This window comes from Triturus cristatus, chromosome 6 (genome assembly GCF_964204655.1).
Source record: "Triturus cristatus chromosome 6, aTriCri1.1, whole genome shotgun sequence".
Lineage (NCBI taxonomy): Eukaryota > Metazoa > Chordata > Amphibia > Caudata > Salamandridae > Triturus > Triturus cristatus.
The window spans coordinates 144348742-144373329 of NC_140589.1; the positions used below are offsets into that span (position 1 = coordinate 144348742).

The 24588-nt window shown below is 48.9% G+C and overlaps 1 protein-coding gene across 1 annotated transcript in view; it reads left to right on the forward strand.

Moving 5' to 3' along the window:
- Nucleotides 1-24588, forward strand: part of PLB1 (phospholipase B1) — a 440448-nt gene that overhangs the window by 57076 nt on the left and 358784 nt on the right. The window contains exons 5-6 of the mRNA XM_085610369.1: nucleotides 8402-8439; nucleotides 22432-22475. Coding sequence (XP_085466495.1) covers nucleotides 8402-8439; nucleotides 22432-22475 — 82 coding nt within the window. The remainder of the gene's footprint in view (nucleotides 1-8401; nucleotides 8440-22431; nucleotides 22476-24588) is intronic.

A 24588-nucleotide genomic window follows, 5' to 3' on the forward strand; every position in this document is an offset into this window, starting at 1 on the left:
ACATTCCAGTGCTTGTCATGTGACTAGCAGAGAAAACTAGTTTAACTAGTCCTCAGTTTTCAATTGGTGAAGCAGCCTTCTCTGTCCATACTAGGGGCATAGTTACCATTGGTTCAGCAAGTACAGTGGTACTGAGACCCAAAACTCTCAGGGGCCCATTGAACCCTGATAATTGCTATATTTTACTTCCTGAGCAGCAGCCAAAGGGGCCATTTTCCTTGCTTATGCCACGGCCCATGGGGTCGTTGGTACGCTGTGCTAGTGATTCGTACGTCTGCTTGAAAGTAGTCTCCTGACTGGATGTTCCTTGCACATTAATTTTGCTTCAGTGAACCTCTAGTGCCTTTTCATAGCTTTAGGACTCACTGTAATTAATCCTTGTTTAATAGGTGCTCTGAAAGCGAGCAGAACTGGTTGCTGGAATATGGCACTATATAAGAAACCTTAATTAAATATATTGTATTTTGTCTTTTGACAATGTGGTAAAGTGGACGCGTCTTTGGTTACCTGTAGGCTGTCTTCAGGATCAGTTAGTGACGTACTGAGACAGGTCTCTGTGTGCCATGATTTCAAGGTAGCTTACTCTCTTCCTGCTAAGGTCACTTCCCAAATAGATCATGAACTATTCTCAAGACTCTACTGTTCTCAGTGGACTGAGAAAACAGACCTTGTATGCCAAGTCACATGATCTACCCTATAGTTTTATAACACTCTTCAAATAAACCTTCCATATGTGGCTAGTCCTCATAATGTGTCATACATGTAGTGGGAAGGGTAATTACTATCAATCAGTCAGGGTTTGTAAAGCTCAGCTGCTTCACACATAAGGGTCTCGAGGCGGTGTGGGATTCATGCTGCTGGATCATGCTGCTTGTTGGTTGAACAGCGAGGTCTTGTGGTCCTTCCTGAACTGCTGGAGCGATGGTGAGGCTCTGAGGTACAGGGGGAGGGATTTCAGGTCTTCACTGCCAGGTGGGAGAAGTAGCGGCCTCCACTGTTTTATCAGTGGCTGCATTGGGTGGCTGCTAGGGAGATGGTTCTGGAACATATTTTCCTGGTAGGTTGGTGGAAATTCATTCGTTCATTAAGGTATGCTGGTCCTTCATTGTGTAGTCCAGGGAAGACATGGCTTGGCAGTTCGGGCTGGACTGTTCCCATGAGGCACAGGGTCAAGGCTGATTTGCATATGGCCATGTCTGAACTGGGGTGGTGTGGTGAGCAAAAAAACGATGGATTTAGGCCCAGATCTCGGTACTGGGGTGAATGTATGACATTGTTCTACATTCTGTCCATCAACTGTTGTTTTTGCAAGAAAATAAAAATGACATATCAAAATCTTTCAGCAGCCGCCACTGCTGATTGTCTTCCTTTTTTTCCCTACCCACTGCTAGCCTCGCCCGCTGCATTGCAAGCAAAATGAAGAGAATTCGAGTACACAAATCTGGTTATTCGAAACGAAAGAGAAATGTGGCTCAGCAGGCTTTCGTAGTGTCACAGGAAGGAGCAATCCTGAACTTTATCACCCAAGGGAAACCTAAAGATGGAGAATGCTCTGGCCAGAGTACTGCTGATGCACTAGGTAAAACAGGCGCTGACGACCATAAAGAAGAACAAAAAAATGATGATATCCATGAGCAGAATGATACTCATGAGCAGACCAATGAAAAGGAACAAGGTGACTCTGAAATTGATACAAACATGCAGCAATTACCAACTCAGGATGAGGATTATTACAAAAGACCCTCAGACAGAGAAACTCAAACATCATTCATCGGTCCATCAACATCTGGCATTCTGAAGGAGGTTCAGAGTTTACAGACGGATGATGCTGGTATTGAAAAGGAAGCCAAAGAGCAAGGCCATGTTACAGACCCGTGTTCTGAATATGATTTATGTGATTGGAGGGATCCTACTTTGTGGCCGAACTCTCTTACGGACGCGCAACGTGTTTTTCTTGTTGAAAGGGGTCCCTCCAGAGACCCAGATTCTAAAACAAAGTATCCAAGTGATGAGCACTCAAAAAGTAAACGTCGTTTTTCTGTTACCATGTTACTTTTCTGGACGTTTTATTAAAACACCTTCCTGAGCTCCGCCCCGCCCGGACCCCCTCTTCCAGGGCCCCCTACCTGCGCTCCCTGCACAGGGCCACCATGAGCCTAGAGCCGCCCCTGTGTGCACTATGAACTGTCTAGCAGTGTCCCAGGAATTCTGCCGGTACGCAGAACTGTGCTTTGGTACAACAGGACATCATATTGTAGGGACTGAATCTCTCTACCAGGTTAGTATATGTCGGCCCAAATCCTGGCTAGCTCACAGTGCCTCACCTGAACTCCTAACCTTTCCAGAGTAAAAGATGATTTCAGCAACCTAGAACATGACCCTCTAGTCTCCAAGGGAGCTGTGGAAACAGATCATCACCTGTCTTTCTCACTCATGCATGTCCATAGTAAACAAAAGAAAGACATGAAGGAAGTTTACAATATATTTATTGAATCTATCGTAGTCTATTTTGAAGCAGGTGTGCTGCGATAAGTAGACAAATGAAACTAAGCAATGTAATTAGCATTACTAGCAGGCTGTATACAATGAACGTCACCAGCATGGCAAATAATATATCTATCTTAGCCCACCCTCACTATGTTAGCACAGTATTACTGATCTTTGGGATTAGCACCAGACCCCATACCTGATGATGGTAGTTAGGTGGTCCACATCATGGTGTAAACTCAGTTTATGCAAGGCTCCTGTCTCCATACCTGGACACGGTTTATAGTATAAGAACTACTGTATTCGAAAACTACAGCTATGCTACTGTGTTATATCTAAAAAGGTTAGGAGATGTTACTGATCGGGCACAAGAAAACAGTACACCATGTTGTTCAACCTTGTACAAAATGTTCAGACTAAATCCCAAGAAAAGGCATTAAATAACAAATAACTTATGAAGCGTATTTCTACAATAACACAATGTCACAAAAAAAATGAATTATGTGGAACTGCGCAAAGCAGCAGCAAACTATGGGGAGAGGAGTTGGCCTAAAGGCTAAGGCGGTCGTCCTCGAATCTGGGGAACTCGGTTCGAGTCTCAGCAACGACGCTGAACATCCTGTGATTTTGGGCAAATCACTATAACTCCCCGTGCCTACCAAAAAATTTCAAAAATATTTAAAAAAATGAATGTGTCCTCATGTAATGCAACTGGTGCTATGTAAAGCGCTTCGATACATTGGGGTCAAGTTTGCGCTATATAAAACTCTGTAAAATAAAAAAAATTAAAAAACACATCTAATGGGTAAAACTAAGGGAGAACCAAAGTGGACCCAAAAGGGAAATCATTACAGCAGGTGGCACTCTCCTGTACGGGTATGGTTGACACTAACCTGTACAGGAGCGAGCATACTTTCTAGTCTGTGTGTTAAGTATGCGACAGGGAAGCAATGTATTTCATACAGATCTAAGTGGATAACCCCTCTCATGCATCTCCCAGATAAAAACTCTCAAGATTGTTTATAGCCCTGTCTCAACAAGGCAATTTATTGACGACAAACAAGGGTCTCTGGAAAGCTGAGTACAAACATGCATTCAGGATGCATATACATGTATTCTGTTAGTTCCTCTCTTTTTCAGCCCTCACGTACACAAATGAAATAACACCTCTTGTTCCACTCCTCCAGGATCAGGACCACCTCAGCTCTCCACGAATGGTGGTAAAGATTGTTTGTCCCTGGAATATCCAGGTAGGAATCTGAGTAGCACCAAATATCATGCACACAATATCGAAGGACAAGATATCGAAATGTGCATAGGCATAGATTATAGATTTTCTATACCTAACTTCACATATATGTACCTTGATGAGATATGTATGAATATATATATATATATATATATATATATATATATATATATATATATATATATATATATATATATATGTATATCTTAAAGGTGCAAAGATGTGGAGTTAAGAATAGTAGATCCATACTTATCCCTATATGCACTTACCTGTAGATATTTTGTCCTTTCGAAATTCTGTCTACAATATTAGTGTATCACAATATTCCTAGCCTCAATATTCTGTAGTATAATTGGCCAAGCCTGCCTACAAGTGCTCACACCTACTCTGGACAGTTGTACAGTGAACTGTGAGGCAAAGCTCATCTCACAAGCTGATGTGGGTGGTGTTTCCCCGGACATCCCTCTTGGGTACACCTAAAGCATTGGATTCTGCCCATGCCCTCAAACTTGGGAGCATATTGGGGAACGTCTGGGGACTAATATTTGTATGTGGGAATCTTTTGAGGAATTTGTGCTCCTCTCCATGCCTAGTCACTTTCCCATGAGGACAAGAATTTAGGGATGATTTGCTGCTTGTTTCCCACTTACTGCCTGTTGGACTTGGCCCTTTTTTGCAGGGTTATGTCCAAACCTTTTGCTTCTTCCTCCTATTTTCCTGACCTGTTGTTGTTGGTTTTAGGACTCTGGGCACTTTACCACTGCTAATCAGTGCTAAAGTGCATATGCCCTCTGGGTAACTTATGAACATGATTGGTTAGCCATGATTGGCATATTTGACTTACTGGTCAGATCCTAGTAAAGAGCACTAAGTGTGCCAGGGCTGGTAAATCAAATGCTACTAGTGGGCCTGCAGCACTGATTGCGCCACCCACATGAGTAGCACTGAAAAGGTAACCCAGACCTGCCACTGCAGTGTCTGTGCACAGTTGTTAACTGCCATGTCGACTTGGCAAGTGCAGCCACTTGCCAGGCCCTACCCATCCCTTTTCTTACATGTAGGACACCCCTATTGTAGGCCCAAGGTACCCCCGGGGCAGGGTGCAGTGTATGTGAAAGGTAGGACATGTACTGATGTGTGTAACATGTCCTGATAGTGAAATTCTGCCAATTTTGTTTTTCACTATTCACTATTCCCCATAGGAGGGAATGGGGAATGCTTTGTAACATTTTACAAGCATATCTTCCCATAGGGATAAGATCGAAAAATAACGTTTAGGCTCTCTAAAATCAGAATTTAATAACACATCTTTTACTAAAGATAGTTTTTAAATTGTGTGTTTGAAAATGTAACTTTTAGAAAGTAGGCATTTTCTTGTTAACCATTCTGTGTGCCTCTGCCTGTTTGTGTATTGACTGCCTGGTTTTGGAGTGACAGGGGCTGGCGAAGTGCATTCTCTCAGACAGCCACCAGTGGGGTTGATGTGTGTCCTGCTTTTCTTTGAACTCAGTTGCTAAAACATTTTGAAAGCCATTTTTCTTAATACTTGTATGTTGGATTTTTGTCGTTTTGGTCTTGCTAAGTGTACATAAAGATACTTTATTTTCTAAACCGGTGTGGTGCCCATTTGTGGTACTATCACTGTGTTACTGTGAGTGTTGTTACAAATACTTTACACATTGCCTAAGGTATAAGCCTGTCTGCTCGTGCCAAGCTACCAAGGGGGTGAGCAGGGGTTATCTAAAGTGTGTATCCCCCTTACCCTGACTGGAAGCCAGGGTCCCTATTTGGAAATAGGTACCTATACCTACCTCTGCCAACTAGAGACCCCCATTTCTAACACTGCCCAACAAGAATCTGGAGTTGGGAACTGGCAACTCCTCTCTGTCTTGTGTGCCCTCATGCTCGACACACAGAACCTCAGTAAATATGCTTTTTGGTGGCTCCATGAGGCCTACCACCCGGGGAACCAGTCCTTCTGTCTGCTTGTTGACGGCTCCATGAAGCCTACTACCTGGGGAACCAGTCCTTCTGTCTGCTTGTTGATGGCTACATGAGGCCTACCACCTGGGGAACCAGTCCTTCTGTCTGCTTGTTGATGGCTCCATGAGACCTGGCACCCGGGAAACCAGTCCTTCTGTCCCCATAGGTCTGATCCTGCCTAACAGGGTACCTCCCTTTAGGGATGATGTCATGTCTCGTCCATGAGTGGCATTCCACTCCTTTCAACTCCTACAAGGAACTGATGCAAAACCTACACTCCTAGGCCCTCAAGGTCAGACAATCAGATGACAGATATACCCATGCCATAAAAAAACACATTATCACCTCAGCAGTTGCATCACTCTTCCTTCCTGGAGGCGATACTCTGTTATCTTAAGGCCAGGTCTCCAAACACTTGGCTTGTCTGGTGCTCAGTTAACAAGGCACCTGCTGCAGTCCTGTGACTTCCAAGTGCACACTCTCATATATACCTGCACAGATGGTTGCCGGACAAGCCCAGCAGTTCACATGCTGCTGTGCAGTGTAAGGTCCTTTGTTAATGTTAACTGGTCACATTTTTGTTGCTTGTTCCTGAAGTTGATAAGCTAATACCAATGAGGTCAAACCTTTGCCAAGATAATAATAAAATGCATCAAAATGACAAAAGACAAAAGAATGAAGTAATAGAATTTGTGCTGCATTGCGCCGCATAATTTGCCTTTTCTTGCTGCTTAATTTCATCAACAACGCCACATAATTTGGTTGTCGCCTGCAGTATAATTCGAGTGGTTCTGTGCATAGCTGTAAGAGGGTAAACATGAACCATGTGAGATACACTGGAAAGATGACCATGCAATTTGAGAAAATGCTGTTAACATTGGCACATGTGAAGAAAGGAGCTTTAAGGGTAGGAACCTGAAGGAGAAGGTGGTCATAAAAACAGGATTATATTAACAACAAAAAACATAATGGTAGCAGGAAAGAGAGGTCCTAGATATATGAGAAATTAATGATAAAGATTTGGTATAATATTACACCAGGACTCTGAAATGAATAAGGCTTAAAGATAATTTATTTAAAGAATTAAAGATTGGGGTAGAGGTGTGGCGTAGTGGCCAGAGCGGCTGACTGTAGAGCATGGGGCTCATGGTTCGATCGCCGGTGGCAGCCCAGTTCAGCATCATGTGACACTGGGCAATAGCTTACTTAATCTCCCCGATGGCCCCCAGCGCCTGCATACCCTTAGGGGTTATAAGTACATTTGCGCTTTACAAATGTCGAATTATTGTTATTATTGAAAGAGGTGGAGAAGAGCTAAGGAAACTAGGGGTGGGCGGAATTTGCGGAATAAACCTTCGCAAATTATCGCGAAAATGTTTAAAATTATCGCAAACAAGCAGAAATATCGCGAAGATGCGGAAGTTTTTTTCCGGCATGTTCGCGAGATTTTCTGCATGGTTGCGGGTCGCCAACTTACCCATGTGGTTGCTTGCGGGCGCGGCCATCTTGTTTTGAGTTGTTCTCGCGGTGCATGATCGCGAGAAGAAAGACGTGATCGCGCGACGCATGACGTCACTGCGGGCGCGAACTGTCGCGAGACAGCGCAAATGGCTAAAAACAATACAACATCTCATGGAGAACGCGACCGGATCAAGAAAACTTGTCGGCGAACGCAGGGATTCAGGTAAGGCGATCGCGCGCGCGCGAGAATGTATTATTTTACAGCGCGAGCAAGAAACAAATTATCGCCAAGCTGCGGAAACCGGAATTTTTGACATTTTCGCGCTCTCCGCGGAACGCGAAAATGTCAAATTATCGCAATTTCCGCGAACGGAACGAAATTTTTGCCCAGGCCTAAAGGAAACTTAGCACAGTCGGAAATGGAAGAAGAGAATAGGGTATAACATTTTTAGGGATTGAAATTAATGTAAATGTTGTAAGCTTGTAAAGCGCACAGCTGCCCACCAACGGGGGCGTCCCGGCGCTGTGGACCGCTGGGGAACCCGTCCTGGCTATCCCTGTGAGATGGTCCCTTTCTGGGTATCTCCAAGGTGAAACCAGGCATCCCCGGCGTCTGTGGGGGGCCGTTGTAGAGATGAGGCAAGCTTAATGCCCAGAGTTGCCGAGTGTGTTCCTGGTTAGAGTAGGTACCGAGGCGAGAATTATCAAGTCCATTTTGACCCTGGTCCACGACCCTGCCGCGTCGGGAATTGAAACCTGGTCCATGGCCGATTCTCTGCTTACGGGTCTGCCGCCTCTACCTAGTGAGCCACACTAGGGGTTGTAATGACTCCAGCTGGTTATTTCAGTAAAATTGATTACAGGTTGCCCAAGAGGTTTCACAAAGAATCATTATGAAAGTCACATTAAATGTCATAGCAGCGAAAGGGACCATATGCCACGAAAGAAGGGGCCACACACACTGAATTGTAGCCTACACAGCAGAGAAATGTCCAAGGCAACATCATAATTGTGAAGCAACATATTCATGTGGAACAAAGAGATAGTGGCAACCAGCGACCTATGGATCATCGCCACGGATTTTCAACTAATATGGTGGCGCCTGTAACAGAGTGCAGACGTTAGGGACACCAATACAAGTTTTGTTATTCGTAAGTTATCGCTTATTTAAAAAACTACAGGTTCTCAAACTGATGCTAAATTTTGGTCATTTTTTTACAGGTCCCAGGCCATGGAATGAACCATAATCTATTTGACAGGTAACTATGCATTTTACAAGTATTTGTCTAAAGATCATTGTTCCTTCTGAGCATCTAGTGTAGCCTACCATGGGAGAAGGTGGGCATGTCCTGGTGTCATAACCCCTGCTGAGGCTGGCACGTGAATGACTAACAGGCAGATCACGCTCTGCAGTGAGAAGGGAACTCTGTAGATATACCATGGACTATCTGCAGCCAGGGGCGTAACACGGGCCCCCGCATTCCCCGCAGTGCAAGGGGACCCCTGAGCTGCAGGGGCCCCCTCAGCACTGTACTCACGCGGGAGAGCTCCGGCTGTAGGGGGCCCTCGGTGTACCTTGCGGGGAGGCCCCTTCAACTTTCGTTATGCCACTGTCTGCAGCTTGGAAAGAGAAGGGCAGGGCAGGCAGGGGCGGCTCCTCCTCGGGGCGGAGGAGCATCGGCCCGCCTTCTGCGAGCGCAGCAGGCAAACACAAATAAATAAAATGGCATGCCAATGCCATTTTATTTATTTTTCCCCACACCTTTTGTGCTGTGTACAATGCAAGGGTGGGGGCGGGGCTGAATCCTGCAAATGCAGCACTGGTCTACGGTGCGCATGTCGGATTGGCCGGCCTTCCTGTGACGGCCAGCCCACCATGCGCAGTGTAGACCCAGCAATCCAAAGGCTGTGAAAAGCCTGGGGATTGCGGGCACAGGCCACCAACCTCAATATGAGCTCTGGGTGAGCCTGCTCCTACCAATCCTGGAGCTGAATTCACAGCATGAGAGCAGCTCCAGGATTGGTTGGAGATGTGTTCCACAAGCAGGAAGGAAGTCCTTCCTGCTCATGGAAGGCTAAGAGGAGTGCCGCAGCAGTCACGCTCCCGATTTTAGGGTGAAATGCGCTCCTTCGTGCCTCACCATTTTTTATTTACTGTAGACGCCACTGAGGGCAGGAGGTGCAGACTGGAGTAGATTGGTGTGGGCTCTGCTCTGAAGAATGGACAGGGACTGGGTAATGCGATTACAAAATAAAATTAGGAAAACAACAGATGCAATGCAGAGTAACCAATGGAAAGGGCTTTAGCAAAACAATATGAAAGAATAAGTAGGAAAACAATAGACTTAATGCCATAAATGATATTCTTTATGCTTCATGGAAAATGGTCTGTCTGTTATGAAAAAGAGATCACATTAAGGTAAGGAACAGTTATTCACAAAGAGTCCTGGGGGACACCCAGGAGCTCTTAAGAAAGAGGAGCACAAAGTGAACCTCTGTAAATAGGGCACAAGGTCTCAGAACCTAAGAGAGAACAAAGGGACTACAATAAAGAGAACAGAATAAAGAAACAGGTCTTAAGAAATGGCAGCACTGTGGCGTGGGTGACAATACAGAAAAGCGATCAGGAATGGCAGGGCTGTGGCACGGGCGACAATACAGAGCAGGGATCAGGAATGGGAGGACTGTGGCACAGGTGACAATACAAAAAAGCGATCAGGAATGGCAGGGCTGTGGCACGGGTTACAATACAGAACAGGGACCAGGAATGGGAGGGCTGTGGCATGGGTTACAATACACAAAAAGGGATAAGGAATGGCAGGGCTGTGGCACGGGTTACAATACAGAACAGGGATAAGGAATGGCAGGGCTGTGGCGTGGGTGACAATACACAACAGGGATCAGGAATGGCAGGGCTCTGGCGCGGGTTACAATACAGAACAGGGATCAGGAATGGCAGGGCTGTGGCGCGGGTGACAATACAGAACAGGGATCGGAATGGCAGGGCTGTGGCGCGGGTGACAATACAGAACAGGGATCAGGAATGGCAGGGCTGTGGCACGGGTGACAATATAGAACAGGGATCAGGAATGGGAGGACTGTGGCGGGGGTTACAATACAGAACAGGGAACAGGAATGGGAGGGCTGTGGCGCAGGTAACAAAACAGAACAGGGATCAGGAATGGCAGGGCTGTGGCACGGGTTACAATACAGAACAGGGATCAGGAATGGGAGGACTGTGGCGCGGGTTACAATACAGAACATGAGTCAGGAATGGGAGGGCTGTGGCGCGGGTTACAATACAGAACAGGGACCAGGAATGGGAGGGCTGTGTCGCGGGTTACAATACAGAACAGGGATCAGGAATGGGAGGGCTGTGGCGCGTGTTACAATACAGAACAGGGACCAGGAATGGGAGGGCTGTGGTGTGGGTTACAATACAGAACAGGGATCAGGAATGGGAGGGCTCTGGCGCGGGTTACAATACAGAACAGGCATCAGGAATGGCATGGCTGTGGGACGGGTTACAATAGAGAACAGGGATCAGGAATGGGAGGGCTGTGGCACGGGTGACAATACAGAACAGGGATCAAGAATGGCAGGGCTGTGGCATGGGTGACAATACAGAACAGGGATCAGGAATGGGAGGGCTGTGGCGCAGGTGACAAAACAGAACAGGGATCAGGAATGGCAGGGCTGTGGCACAGGTTACAATACAGAACAGGGATCAGGAATGGGAGGGCTGTGGCACGAGTGACAATACAGAACAGGGATCAGGAATGGCAGGGCTGTGGCACGGGTTACAATACAGAACAGGGATCAGCAATGGAAGGGCTGTGGTGCAGGTTACAATACAGAACAGGGACCATGAATGGGAGGGCTGTGGCGCGGGTGACAATACAGAACAGGGATCAGGAAGGGCAGGGCTGTGGTGCGGGTTACAATACAGAACAGGGATCAGGAATGGCAGAGCTGTGGCGAGGGTTACAATACAGAACAGGGATCAGGAATGGGAGGGCTGTGGCGCGGGTTACAATACAGAACAGGGACCAGGAATGGGAGGGCTGTGGCACGGGTTACAATACAGAACAGGGATCAGGAATGGGAGGGCTGTGGCGCGGGTTACAATACAGAACAGGGATCAGGAATGGGAGGGCTGTGACACGGGTTACAATACAGAACAGGGATCAGGAATGGGAGGGCTGTGGCACGGGTTACAATACAGAACAGGGATCAGGAATCGGAGGGCTGTGGCGTGGGTGACAATACAGAACAGGGATCAGGAAGGGCAGGGCTGTGACGCGGGTTACAATACAGAACAGGGATCAGGAATCGCAGAGCTGTGGCGCGGGTTACAATACAGAACAGGGATCAGGAATGGCAGGGCTGTGGCATGAAATACAATACAGAACAGGGATCAGGAATGGGAGGGCTGTTGTGCGGATCACAATACAGAACAGGGATCAGGAATGGCAGGACTGTGGTGTGGGTGACAATACAGAACAGGGATCAGGAATGGGAGGACTGTGACGCTGGTCACAATATAGAACAGGGGTCAGGAATGGCAGGGCTGTGGCATGAAATACAATATAGAACAGGGATCAGGAATGGGAGGACTGTGGTGTGGGTGACAATACAGAACAGGGATCAGGAATGGGAGGGCTGTGGCATGGGTTACAATACACAAAAAGGGATAAGGAATGGCAGGGCTGTGGCACGGGTTACAATACAGAACAGGGATAAGGAATGGCAGGGCTGTGGCGTGGGTGACAATACACAACAGGGATCAGGAATGGCAGGGCTCTGGCGCGGGTTACAATACAGAACAGGGATCAGGAATGGCAGGGCTGTGGCGCGGGTGACAATACAGAACAGGGATCGGAATGGCAGGGCTGTGGCGCGGGTGACAATACAGAACAGGGATCAGGAATGGCAGGGCTGTGGCACGGGTGACAATATAGAACAGGGATCAGGAATGGGAGGACTGTGGCGGGGGTTACAATACAGAACAGGGAACAGGAATGGGAGGGCTGTGGCGCAGGTAACAAAACAGAACAGGGATCAGGAATGGCAGGGCTGTGGCACGGGTTACAATACAGAACAGGGATCAGGAATGGGAGAACTGTGGCGCGGGTTACAATACAGAACATGAGTCAGGAATGGGAGGGCTGTGGCGCGGGTTACAATACAGAACAGGGACCAGGAATGGGAGGGCTGTGTCGCGGGTTACAATACAGAACAGGGATCAGGAATGGGAGGGCTGTGGCGCGTGTTACAATACAGAACAGGGACCAGGAATGGGAGGGCTGTGGTGTGGGTTACAATACAGAACAGGGATCAGGAATGGGAGGGCTCTGGCGCGGGTTACAATACAGAACAGGCATCAGGAATGGCATGGCTGTGGCACGGGTTACAATAGAGAACAGGGATCAGGAATGGGAGGGCTGTGGCACGGGTGACAATACAGAACAGGGATCAAGAATGGCAGGGCTGTGGCATGGGTGACAATACAGAACAGGGATCAGGAATGGGAGGGCTGTGGCGCAGGTGACAAAACAGAACAGGGATCAGGAATGGCAGGGCTGTGGCACAGGTTACAATACAGAACAGGGATCAGGAATGGGAGGGCTGTGGCACGAGTGGCAATACAGAACAGGGATCAGGAATGGCAGGGCTGTGGCACGGGTTACAATACAGAACAGGGATCAGCAATGGAAGGGCTGTGGTGCAGGTTACAATACAGAACAGGGACCATGAATGGGAGGGCTGTGGCGCGGGTGACAATACAGAACAGGGATCAGGAAGGGCAGGGCTGTGGTGCGGGTTACAATACAGAACAGGGATCAGGAATGGCAGAGCTGTGGCGAGGGTTACAATACAGAACAGGGATCAGGAATGGGAGGGCTGTGGCGCGGGTTACAATACAGAACAGGGACCAGGAATGGGAGGGCTGTGGCACGGGTTACAATACAGAACAGGGATCAGGAATGGGAGGGCTGTGGCGCGGGTTACAATACAGAACAGGGATCAGGAATGGGAGGGCTGTGACACGGGTTACAATACAGAACAGGGATCAGGAATGGGAGGGCTGTGGCACGGGTTACAATACAGAACAGGGATCAGGAATCGGAGGGCTGTGGCGTGGGTGACAATACAGAACAGGGATCAGGAAGGGCAGGGCTGTGACGCGGGTTACAATACAGAACAGGGATCAGGAATCGCAGAGCTGTGGCGCGGGTTACAATACAGAACAGGGATCAGGAATGGCAGGGCTGTGGCATGAAATACAATACAGAACAGGGATCAGGAATGGGAGGGCTGTTGTGCGGATCACAATACAGAACAGGGATCAGGAATGGCAGGACTGTGGTGTGGGTGACAATACAGAACAGGGATCAGGAATGGGAGGACTGTGACGCTGGTCACAATATAGAACAGGGGTCAGGAATGGCAGGGCTGTGGCATGAAATACAATATAGAACAGGGATCAGGAATGAGAGGACTGTGGTGTGGGTGACAATACAGAACAGGGATCAGGAATGGGAGGGGTGTGGCGCGGGTCACAATACAGAACAGGGATCAGGAAGGGCAGGGTTGTGACACGGGTGACAATACGGAACAGGGATCGGGAATGGGAGGACTGTGGCGGGGGTGACAATACAGAACAGATATCAGGAATGGCAGGGCTGTGGCACGGGTGAAAATACAGAACAGGGATCAGGAACGGCAAGACTGTGGTGTGGGTGACAATACAGGACAGGGGTCAGGAATGGCAGGACTGTGGCACGGGTGATATTACAGAACAGGCATCAGTAATGGCAGGGCTGAGGCACGGGTTACAATACAGAACAGGGATCAGGATTGGCAGGGCTGTGGCGGGGGTTACAATACAGAACAGGGATCAGGAATGGAGGACTGTGGCACGGGTTACAATACAGAACAGGGATCAGGGATGGGAGGGCTGTGACACGGGTTACAATACAGAACAGGGATCAGGAATGGGAGGGCTGTGGCACGGGTTACAATACAGAACAGGGATCAGGAATCGGAGGGCTGTGGCGTGGGTGACAATACAGAACAGGGATCAGGAAGGGCAGGGCTGTGGCGCGGGTTACAATACAGAACAGGGATCAGGAATGGCAGAGCTGTGGCGCGGGTTACAATATAGAACAGGGATCAGGAATGGCAGGGCTGTGGCATGAAATACAATACAGAACAGGGATCAGGAATGGGAGGGCTGTTGTGCGGATCACAATACAGAATAGGGATCAGGAATGGCAGGACTGTGGTGTGGGTGACAATACAGGACAGGGGTCAGGAATGGCAGGACTGTGGCACAGGTGACAATACAGAACAGGGATCAGTAATGGGAGGACTGTGGCGCGGGTCAAAATATAGAACAGGGATCAGGAAGGGCAGACCTGTGGCACGGTGAAAATACAGAACAGGGATCAGTAAGGGCAGGGCTGTGACACGGGTACAATACAGAACAGGAATCAGGAATGGCAGGGCTGTGGCACGGGAGAAAATACAGACCAGGGATCAGGAACGGCAGGACTGTGGTGTGGGTGACAATACAGGACGGGGTCAGGAATGGCAGGACTGTGGCACGGGTGATAATACAGGACAGGGATCAGGAATGGTAGGGCTGTGGCACGGGTCACAATACAGAACAGGGATCAGGAATGGTAGGGCTGTGGCACGGGTTGCAATACAGAACAGGGATCAGGAATGGCAGGGCTGTGGCACAGGTGATAATACAGAACAGGGATCAGGAATGGCAGGGCTGTGGCGCGGGTGACAATACAGAACAGGGATCAGGAATGGCAGGGCTGTGGCGCGGGTGACAATTCTGAACAGGGATGAGGAATGGCAGGGCTGTGGCACGGGTTACAATACAGAACAGGGATCAGGAATGGGAGGACTGTGGCGGGGGTTACAATACAGAACAGGGATCAGGAATGGGAGGGCTGTGGCACGGGTGACAATACAGAACAGGGATCAGGAAAGGCAGGGCTGTGGCGTGGGTTACAGTACAGAACAGGGATCAGGAATGGCAGAGCTGTGGCGCGGGTTAGAATACAGAACAGGGATCAGGAATGGCAGAGCTGTGGCATGAAATACAATACAGAACAGGGATCAGGAATGGCAGGGCTGTGGCATGAAATACAATACAGAACAGGGATAGAACAGGGATCAGGAATGGGAGGGCTGTTGTGCGGATCACAATACAGAACAGGGATCAGGAATTGCAGGACTGTGGCACAGGTGACAATACAGAACAGGGATCAGGAATGGGAGGACTGTGACGCTGGTCACAATATAGAACAGGGGTCAGGAATGGCAGGGCTGTGGCATGAAATACAATATAGAACAGGGATCAGGAATGGGAGGACTGTGGTGTGGGTGACAATACAGAACAGGGATCAGGAATGGGAGGGGTGTGGCGCGGGTCACAATACAGACCAGGGATCAGGAAGGGCAGGGTTGTGACACGGGTGACAATACGGAACAGGGATCGGGAATGGGAGGACTGTGGCGGGGGTGACAATACAGAACAGGGATCAGGAATGGCAGGGCTGTGGCACGGGTGAAAATACAGAACAGGGATCAGGAACGGCAAGACTGTGGTGTGGGTGACAATACAGGACAGGGGTCAGGAATGGCAGGACTGTGGCACGGGTGATATTACAGAACAGGCATCAGTAATGGCAGGGCTGAGGCACGGGTTACAATACAGAACAGGGATCAGGATTGGCAGGGCTGTGGCGCAGGTGAAAATACAGAACAGGGATCAGGAATGGGAGGAATTTGGCGGGGGTTACAATACAGAACAGGGATCAGGAATGGAGGACTGTGGCACGGGTTACAATACAGAACAGGGATCAGGGATGGGAGGGCTGTGGCGCGGGTTACAATACAGAACAGGGACCAAGAATGGGAGGGCTGTGGCATGGGTTACAATACAGAACAGGGATCAGGAATGGGAGGGCTGTGGCGCGGGTGACAATACAGAACAGGGATCAGGAAGGGCAGGGCTGTGGCGCGGGTTACAATACAGAACAGGGATCAGGAATGGCAGAGCTGTGGCGAGGGTTACAATACAGAAAAGGGATCAGGAATGGGAGGGCTGTGGCGCGGGTTACAATACAGAACAGGGACCAGGAATGGCAGGGCTGTGGCACGGGTTACAATACAGAACAGGGATCAGGAATGGGAGGGCTGTGGCGCGGGTTACAATACAGAACAGGGATCAGGAATGGGAGGGCTGTGACACGGGTTACAATACAGAACAGGGATCAGGAATGGGAGGGCTGTGGCAAGGGTTACAATACAGAACAGGGATCAGGAATCGGAGGGCTGTGGCGTGGGTGACAATACAGAACAGGGATCAGGAAGGGCAGGGCTGTGGCGCGGGTTACAATACAGAACAGGGATCAGGAATGGCAGAGCTGTGGCGCGGGTTACAATACAGAACAGGGATCAGGAATGGCAGGGCTGTGGCAGGGGTGACAATACAGAACAGGGATCAGGAATGGGAGGGCTGTTGTGCGGATCACAATACAGAACAGGGATCAGGAACGGGAGGGCTGTGGCACGGGTTACAATACAGAACAGGGATCAGGAATGGGAGGGCTGTGGCACAGGTGACAATACAGGACAGGGGTCAGGAATGGCAGGACTGTGGCACAGGTGACAATACAGAACAGGGATCAGGAATGGGAGGACTGTGGCGTGGGTCACAATATAGAACAGGGATCAGGAAGGGCAGGGCTGTGGCACGGGTGAAAATACAGAACAGGGATCAGTAAGGGCAGGGCTGTGACACGGGTACAATACAGAACAGGGATCAGGAATGGCAGGGCTGTGGCACGGGAGAAAATACAGAACAGGGATCAGGAACGGCAGGACTGTGGTGTGGGTGACAATACAGGACGGGGTCAGGAATGGCAGGACTGTGGCACGGGTGATAATACAGGACAGGGATCAGGAATGGTAGGGCTGTGGCATGGGTTGCAATACAGAACAGGGATCAGGAATGGCAGGGCTGTGGCGCGGGTGACAATACAGAACAGGGATCAGGAATGGCAGGGCTGTGGCGCGGGTGACAATTCTGAACAGGGATGAGGAATTGCAGGGCTGTGGCACGGGTTACAATACAGAACAGGGATAAGGAATGGGATGACTGTGGCGGGGGTTACAATACAGAACAGGGATCAGGAATGGGAGGGCTGTGGTGTGGATCACAATACAGAAAAGGGATCAGGAATGGCAGGACTGTGGTGTGGGTGACAATACAGGACAGGGGTCAGGAATGGCAGGACTGTGGCACAGGTGACAATACAGAACAGGGATCAGGAATGGGAGGACTGTGGCGCGGGTCACAATACAGAACAGGGATCAGGAATGGAAGGACTGTGGCGGGGGTTACAATACAGAACAGGGATCAGGAAAGGCAGGGCTGTGGCACGGGTTACAATACAGAACAGGGATCAGGAATGGGAGGACTGTGGCGGGGGTTGCAATACAGAACAGGGTTCAGGAATGGTAGGTCTGTGGCACGGGAGAAAATACAGAACAGGGATCAGGAACGGCAGGACTGTGGTGTGGGTGACAACACAGGACAGGGGTCAGGAATGGCAGGGCTGTTACACAGGTGATAATACAGAACAGGGATCAGGAATGGCAGGGCTGTGGTGCGGGTGACAATACAGAACAGGGATTGGGAATGGCAGCGCTGTGGCGTGGGTGACAATACAGAACAGGGATCAGGAATGGCAGGGCTGTGGCACGGGTTACAGTACAGAACAGGGATCAGGAATGGGAGGACTGTGGCGGGGGTTACAATACAGAACAGGGATCAGGAATGGGAGGACTGTGGTGGGGTGACAATACAGAACAGGGATCAGGAATGGCAGGGCTGTGGCGTGGGTGACAATACAGAACAGGGATCAGGAATGGCAGGGCTGGTGCGCGGGTAAAATACAAAACAGGGATCAGGAATGGGAGGACTGTGGCGGGGGTTACAATACAGAACAGGGATCAGGAATGGCAGGACTGTGGCACGGGTTACAATACAGAACAGGGATCAGGAATGGGAGGGCTGTGGCACGGGTTACAATACAGAACAGGGATCAGGAATGGGAGGGCTGTGGCGCGGGTTACAATACAGAACAGGGACCAGGAATGGGAGGGCTGTGGCACGGGTTACAATACAGAACAGGGATCAGGAATGGGAGGGCTGTGGCACGGGTTACAATACAGAACAGGGATCAGGAATGGGAGGGCTGTGGCATGGGTTACAATACAGAACAGGGATCAGGAATAGGAGGGCTGTGGCACGGGTGACAATACAGAACAGGGATCAGGAAGGGCAGGGCTGTGGCGCGGGTTACAATACAGAACAGGGATCAGGAATGGCAGAGCTGTGGCGCGGGTTACAATACAGAACAGGGATCAGGAATGGCAGGGCTGTGGCACAGGTGATAATACAGAACAGGGATCAGGAATGGCAGGGCTGTTGTGTGGATCACAATACAAAAAAGGGATCAGGAAGGGCAGGGCTGTGGCACAGGTGACAATACAGAACAGGGATCAGGAATGGGAGGACTGTGGTGTGGGTGACAATACAGGACAGGGGTCAGGCATGGGAGGGCTTTGGCGCGGGTGACAATACAGAACAGGGATCAGGAATGGCAGGACTGTGGCGTGGGTGAAAATACAGAACAGGGATCAGGAATGGCAGGGCTGTGGCGCGGGTTACAATACAGAACAGGGAGCAGGAACGGGAGGGCTGTGGCACGGGTTACAATACAGAACAGGGATCAGGAATGGGAGGGCTGTGGCACGGGTGACAATACAGAACAGGGATCAGGAATGGCAGAGCTGTGGCATGAAATACAATACAGAAAAGGGATCAGGAAGGGCAGGGCTGTGGCGCCGGTTACAGTACAGAACAGGGATCAGGAAGGGCAGGACTGTGGCACCGGTTCCAATACAGAACAGGGATCAGGAATGGGAGGACTGTGGCGCGGGTGACAATACAGAACAGGGATCAGGAATGGCAGGGCTGTGGCGCGGGTGAAAATACAGAACAGTGATCAGGAATGGCAGGGCTGTGGCACGGGTTACAATACAGAACAGGGATCAGGAATGGCAGGGCTGTGGCGCGGGTGACAATACAGAACAGGGATCAGGAAGGGCAGGGCTGTGGCGCGGGTTACAATACAGAACAGGGATCAGGAAGGGCAGGGCTGTGGCACAGGTTACAATACAGAACAGGGATCAGGAATGGCAGCGCTGTGGCACAGGTTACAATACAGAACAGGGATCAGGAAGGGCAGGGCTGTGGCGCGGGTTACAATACAGAGCAGGGATCAGGAATGGCAGGGCTGTGGCGCGGGTGACAATACGGAACAGGGATCCGGAATGGGAGGACTGTGGCGGGGGTTACAATACAGAACAGGGATCAGGAATGGCAGAGCTGTGTCACAGGTGATAATACAGAACAGGGATCAGGAATGGCAGGGCTGTTGCACGGGTTACAATACAGAACAGGGATCAGGAATGGCAGGGCTGTGGCATGGGTTACAATACAGAACAGGGATCAGGAATGGCAGGGCTGTGGCACAGGTTACAATACAGAACAGGGATCAGGAATGGGAGGGCTGTGGCGCGGGTTACAATACAGAACAGGATCAGGAATGGGAGGGCTGTGGCGCGGCTTACAATACAGAACAGGGATCAGGAATGGCAGGGCTGTGGCACAGGTTACAATACAGAACAGGGATCAGGAATGGCAGGGCTGTGGCGCGTGTTACAATACAGAACAGGGATCAGGAATGGCAGGGCTGTGGCACAGGTTACAATACAGAACAGGGATCAGGAATGGCAGAGCTGTGGCGCCGGTTACAGTACAGAACAGGGATCAGGAATGGGAGGGGTGTGGCACAGGTGACAATACAGAACAGGGATCAGGAATGGGAGGGGTGTGGCACAGGTGACAATACAGAACAGGGATCAGGAATGGGAGGGCTGTGGCACGGGTTACAATACAGAACAGGGATCAGGAAGGGCAGGGCTGTGGCACGGGTTACAATACAGAACAGGGATCAGGAATGGGAGGGCTGTGGCGCCGGTTACAGTACAGAGCAGGGATCAGGAAGGGCAGGGCTGTGGCACAGGTGACAATACAGAACAGGGATCAGGCATGGGAGGGCTGTGGCTCGGGTGACAATACAGAACAGGGATCAGGAATGGCAGAGCTGTGGCATGAAATACAATACAGAAAAGGGATCAGGAAGGGCAGGGCTGTGGCGCCGGTTACAGTACAGAGCAGGGATCAGGAATGGGAGGGGTGTGGCACAGGTGACAATACAGAACAGGGATCAGGAATGGGAGGGCTGTGGTGATGGTAACAATGTAGACAAGGGATCAGGAAACAGTGGAGACTGAATAATAAGACATACCGAGGAAGGCAAGAACACAGAAGGAGAGTACAGAACAACCAAAGTCAATTTTTGAGAAAAAGAGAAAGACACGTTACTAAGAAAGGCATTTGAGTAACTGGAAAAATAATTGCGAGATAGAACAAGGATCCCTGAATATACGATAAAGAAACTGCATTACAAACAAGAACAAGACTGAAATAATGCAGACAGTAGAAAGGACTCTGGAGTACAGGACAAAGGTAGCAAAATCATTAAAGAACAGGGAACAAGAACTCATGACCTATAACAGTAAATCAGCTACTGAGAAATCAATTAATAATGAATCAGCAAAGCACACAGGAGCTAGCAAGAGGCCTTCAAGCATAGCAGCAAGTGAGACCAGGCTCACGCAGAGTCTGGGCAGGAAGAAGGCTGAGAGAATCTGGGCACTGTGCTTACAGGCAATACACAGCTGGATCTCAGGGGAGGAGCACAGATGCATGGAGAGAGCTGGGTGTGAGGCATTAGACAGGTGCTGCACCTAGAAAGTGTTGCCTAAAGTGCAACTTGGAGAGGAGACTAAATGAGAGGAGATAAGAAGAGTAATGGGAAGACCAGTAAGTAGGGGGCATATTTACAACAAAATGGCTTAGCGCTGTGCTGCAATCAATTTAGCTGTGTGTGGCACTGCGTCATTTAAAAAACGCAGGGATGCTCTGTATTCACAAGAATATGGCACACTCCTGTGTTTTCCCTTGTGCCGGCACTAAAAAGATGCCTAGCACCAACGCAGTCCCCCTTGCATCATGGTGCAAGGGTGCCTTTGTTGCAGGGATGATTGTGTGTGGGCATACCTTCTTACACAAAAACAATCATTAATGGCGTTTTGTTCCTTCTATGTATGCTGGAGAAGGCCGCACACATAGAAAGAGCAAAAAATGAGAAGAAATAAAAATATTTCTCCTGGTTTCGCCACTCTAACACCTCCTTTTCAAAGGCATTAGTTTTTGGAGCTGCCTCAGGTTTACAGATCCTTGTAAATCTGGGGCAGTGTCAAAATGCAATGGGTGTTGCGTGCAGAAAAGTGCGGTGAGGAGGGCCATACTTACAAGGCAGTGTTAAGACGCGCAAAGCGGCTCAGCGCTGCCTTGTAAATATAAAGCAGGGCATTGCGCCACTGGAGAGTTGAAAAAAGTGACGCCCTTCTAAATATGCCCCAGAGTGCGGTTCGGAGCAGGGACAGAGAAAAGTCACAAAAGTATGCATGTAGGGGTCAGTGAATTTGTAGTAACCTGGAACTAACAGGGTGAACATCTCCGCATCCAGGACATGATGTAGGGAAAGTTTGAGAATGAAAAAACTACATGGACCATAATGCATCAGTACGTTACTGTGGAAACTAGGATTAGAGTGAAAAGTGGCGCAAAGTTAGATGTTTGTCTAGGAGTGGCCTTTACTGAACTGGTCCAGGGGCAGGCCCCCAAAACACCCTAATGGACGCCACCTCGGCAAAATCGTACACTCCTGACGTTTGGACGTCAAAGTGAACATGAAAATGCTTGTTTTAATACTCCTCTGTTTCCTTGGGAACAGCTGTCGATGTGGGTTCATGAAGACCTCAGCCTACTTCAGTAGGAGGAATACTCAAATGACAGCAAGGCACCTGTTCCTGCCACACTGCTGTAGTGAAAATGTTTTGATGAAGGGGGATCTGCGTAGGCACCCTGTAAAACTATTGACCTACCTGTACTGTCCTGAAACATGATACTGCTACGGCTCCCAATGAGGAAGTTGTCTAATGTGTGTATGTGTTTGTTTCAGCATTGAGAGCAGCATCTACAGGGCCAGGACAGCTCTTGTATCAGGTCGGTCTTGCTTTTCAAACTGTGATTTTCATCTGGAACTTTGTAATGTCTTGAGAAACTTTGTGATATGAAACCATATGGAACTCTTATAACTAGTCACGTTAACTATAAGCATCATTCAGAACTGAAAATGAATGCATTTGCAAAAGTCCTTAATAACCTACCAGCATTAACCATAATTTCCTACTGAAATAACTCTCCTTTTATCTGGTCCCTTTTAGATTTTAGGAGAAGCATTAATTTGCTTTAGGTTTACAGAAAGCACACAAAGGGTACACTGGGTAGAGAACCATATTTGTATTTTATTGGGGTATTTATAGAGCACATACCTAGCTATTATGGGCAGCAGAGAGGCTTATATATGAGAGGAACCTAGAGGGCCCAGCACAAGAGGTTCCAGAGGTATGAAAAACACTTGGAAATAAATAAAAAAAAGCATCAAGTGCTTCAATAATAATCAATACAATAAGACAAAATCAAATCGAGAGTGGATATCATGTGAAGCAGAAAGACATGCTTTCGGTTGAGGAAGTGCTGAATAGAAAGGTGTTTTGTTTTTAAAGGACAACCCGAGGAGAGACCACTGTTTAGCATAGTTTAGTTTGTTTATTTCAGGTGCAATATCAGTAAAGTGTTATGTGCAACCAAGGGGCTCTTTACATTAAATTAAATAAGGAAAGATAAGGATGCACTGATTGTGATAGTTGTGGAAAGGGAAAGGTTTTAAGTTTTTCTGAAAATTAAATGGGAAGATATACTTTTTAAAGCTGATGGTAAGTGGGCCCAAGAGAAATGTAAATTACACTAGTGTAATTTGCGCAATTTTGCATTACGGTTGTTAGACGAAATTCCCAAGATATGCCGCGCTGTGAGGAAGTTATAGTGCAGGAGTGTGGGAAAAAGAATGACCAGAACTCAGGTGACATTTCTTTCACGACACTTGTGTTTTTGATGCTGTTATTTTAGCGTGAACTGTGTCTTTGGGTTCATTGCATTTTGCACTAAAATATAGCGCCACATGCCAGATTTGCACTTTGCATAAATATGTGTACGTTTGTGTAAGTTTCCCTAAATTTTACATAATAACACGAAAGCAAATTACACACATGTTGTACTCCCCTTAGTCGGGTGTTCCAGAGTAATGAGGTCAACATGGAAAGAACGTTTCCTACCGAGGAGGATTTCTGGAAATGTTTCTGCACACGTTAACTGTGGCTGAGCCAAGGGTGTGAGGGGGGGGGGAGTACCTGGTTATCTTGTCTTTTAGAAATCCTAGTGCAGTTTCGTATAAATATTTATGTACTAGACATAATGGTTTAAAATGAATTCTTTTTTGGGATGGCAGAAGGTGTAGCTTGTCAAGGATTTGCTTAGCTTTATTTAAGCCGGGTACAACAGCATCGCTCCTTGGTTCTGAGCTGTCTGAACTCTTTGTAAGAGATGTTTGAATTTGCCATGGTATATGTTCAAATTTGCTTTTTTCTATATGCACTTTAATAATTTGCTGATATTATTTACTTTTGTAAACAATCGCGGATCCTTGTGTAGGTGTTACAGACCTCCCAGGGGTCCCCTGGCCCAAGGTAAAGAACCGCTGCTCTAGACCTATGCCACCAAACAAGCATGCAACAAGCCCTCTGTATCGCCAACCACCTACCACAGACCTTCCTGGTGCACATGGTAAAGCAAGGCCACTTACGAGACCTTCCCTCCGGCTCCGCACAACCTCCTCGCTGGCAGACTTCAGAAAGAGACTCAAGACCTGGCTCTACGACAGAGACACAGCGCCCAGCTACCCCAAGGGGTGACAGAGTTGTGCTTTACAAATGCCGTTTGAGTTGACCGATTGGTTGACTTATTCCCCGCCAACCATCCCATCCTGCTGATGGGGTTCTTACCATCTGCCTGCCCCTCCCCCCACCTGAAAAACCTGTGGAGGAGACGAAGGCGGTACCATCTTCCCTCAGACACCTTTGCCTGAGAGAAGTGGACTGGAAGGAGGGCAGTGTGAAGATGTGATGTAACTGGGGGGGGGGAGGAGAGCAAGGGTACAGAGGGTCGAAAGAAGTACAGACCAGAGGTGGGCCCTAGGAAGGAGACAGCAGAGCTGGAG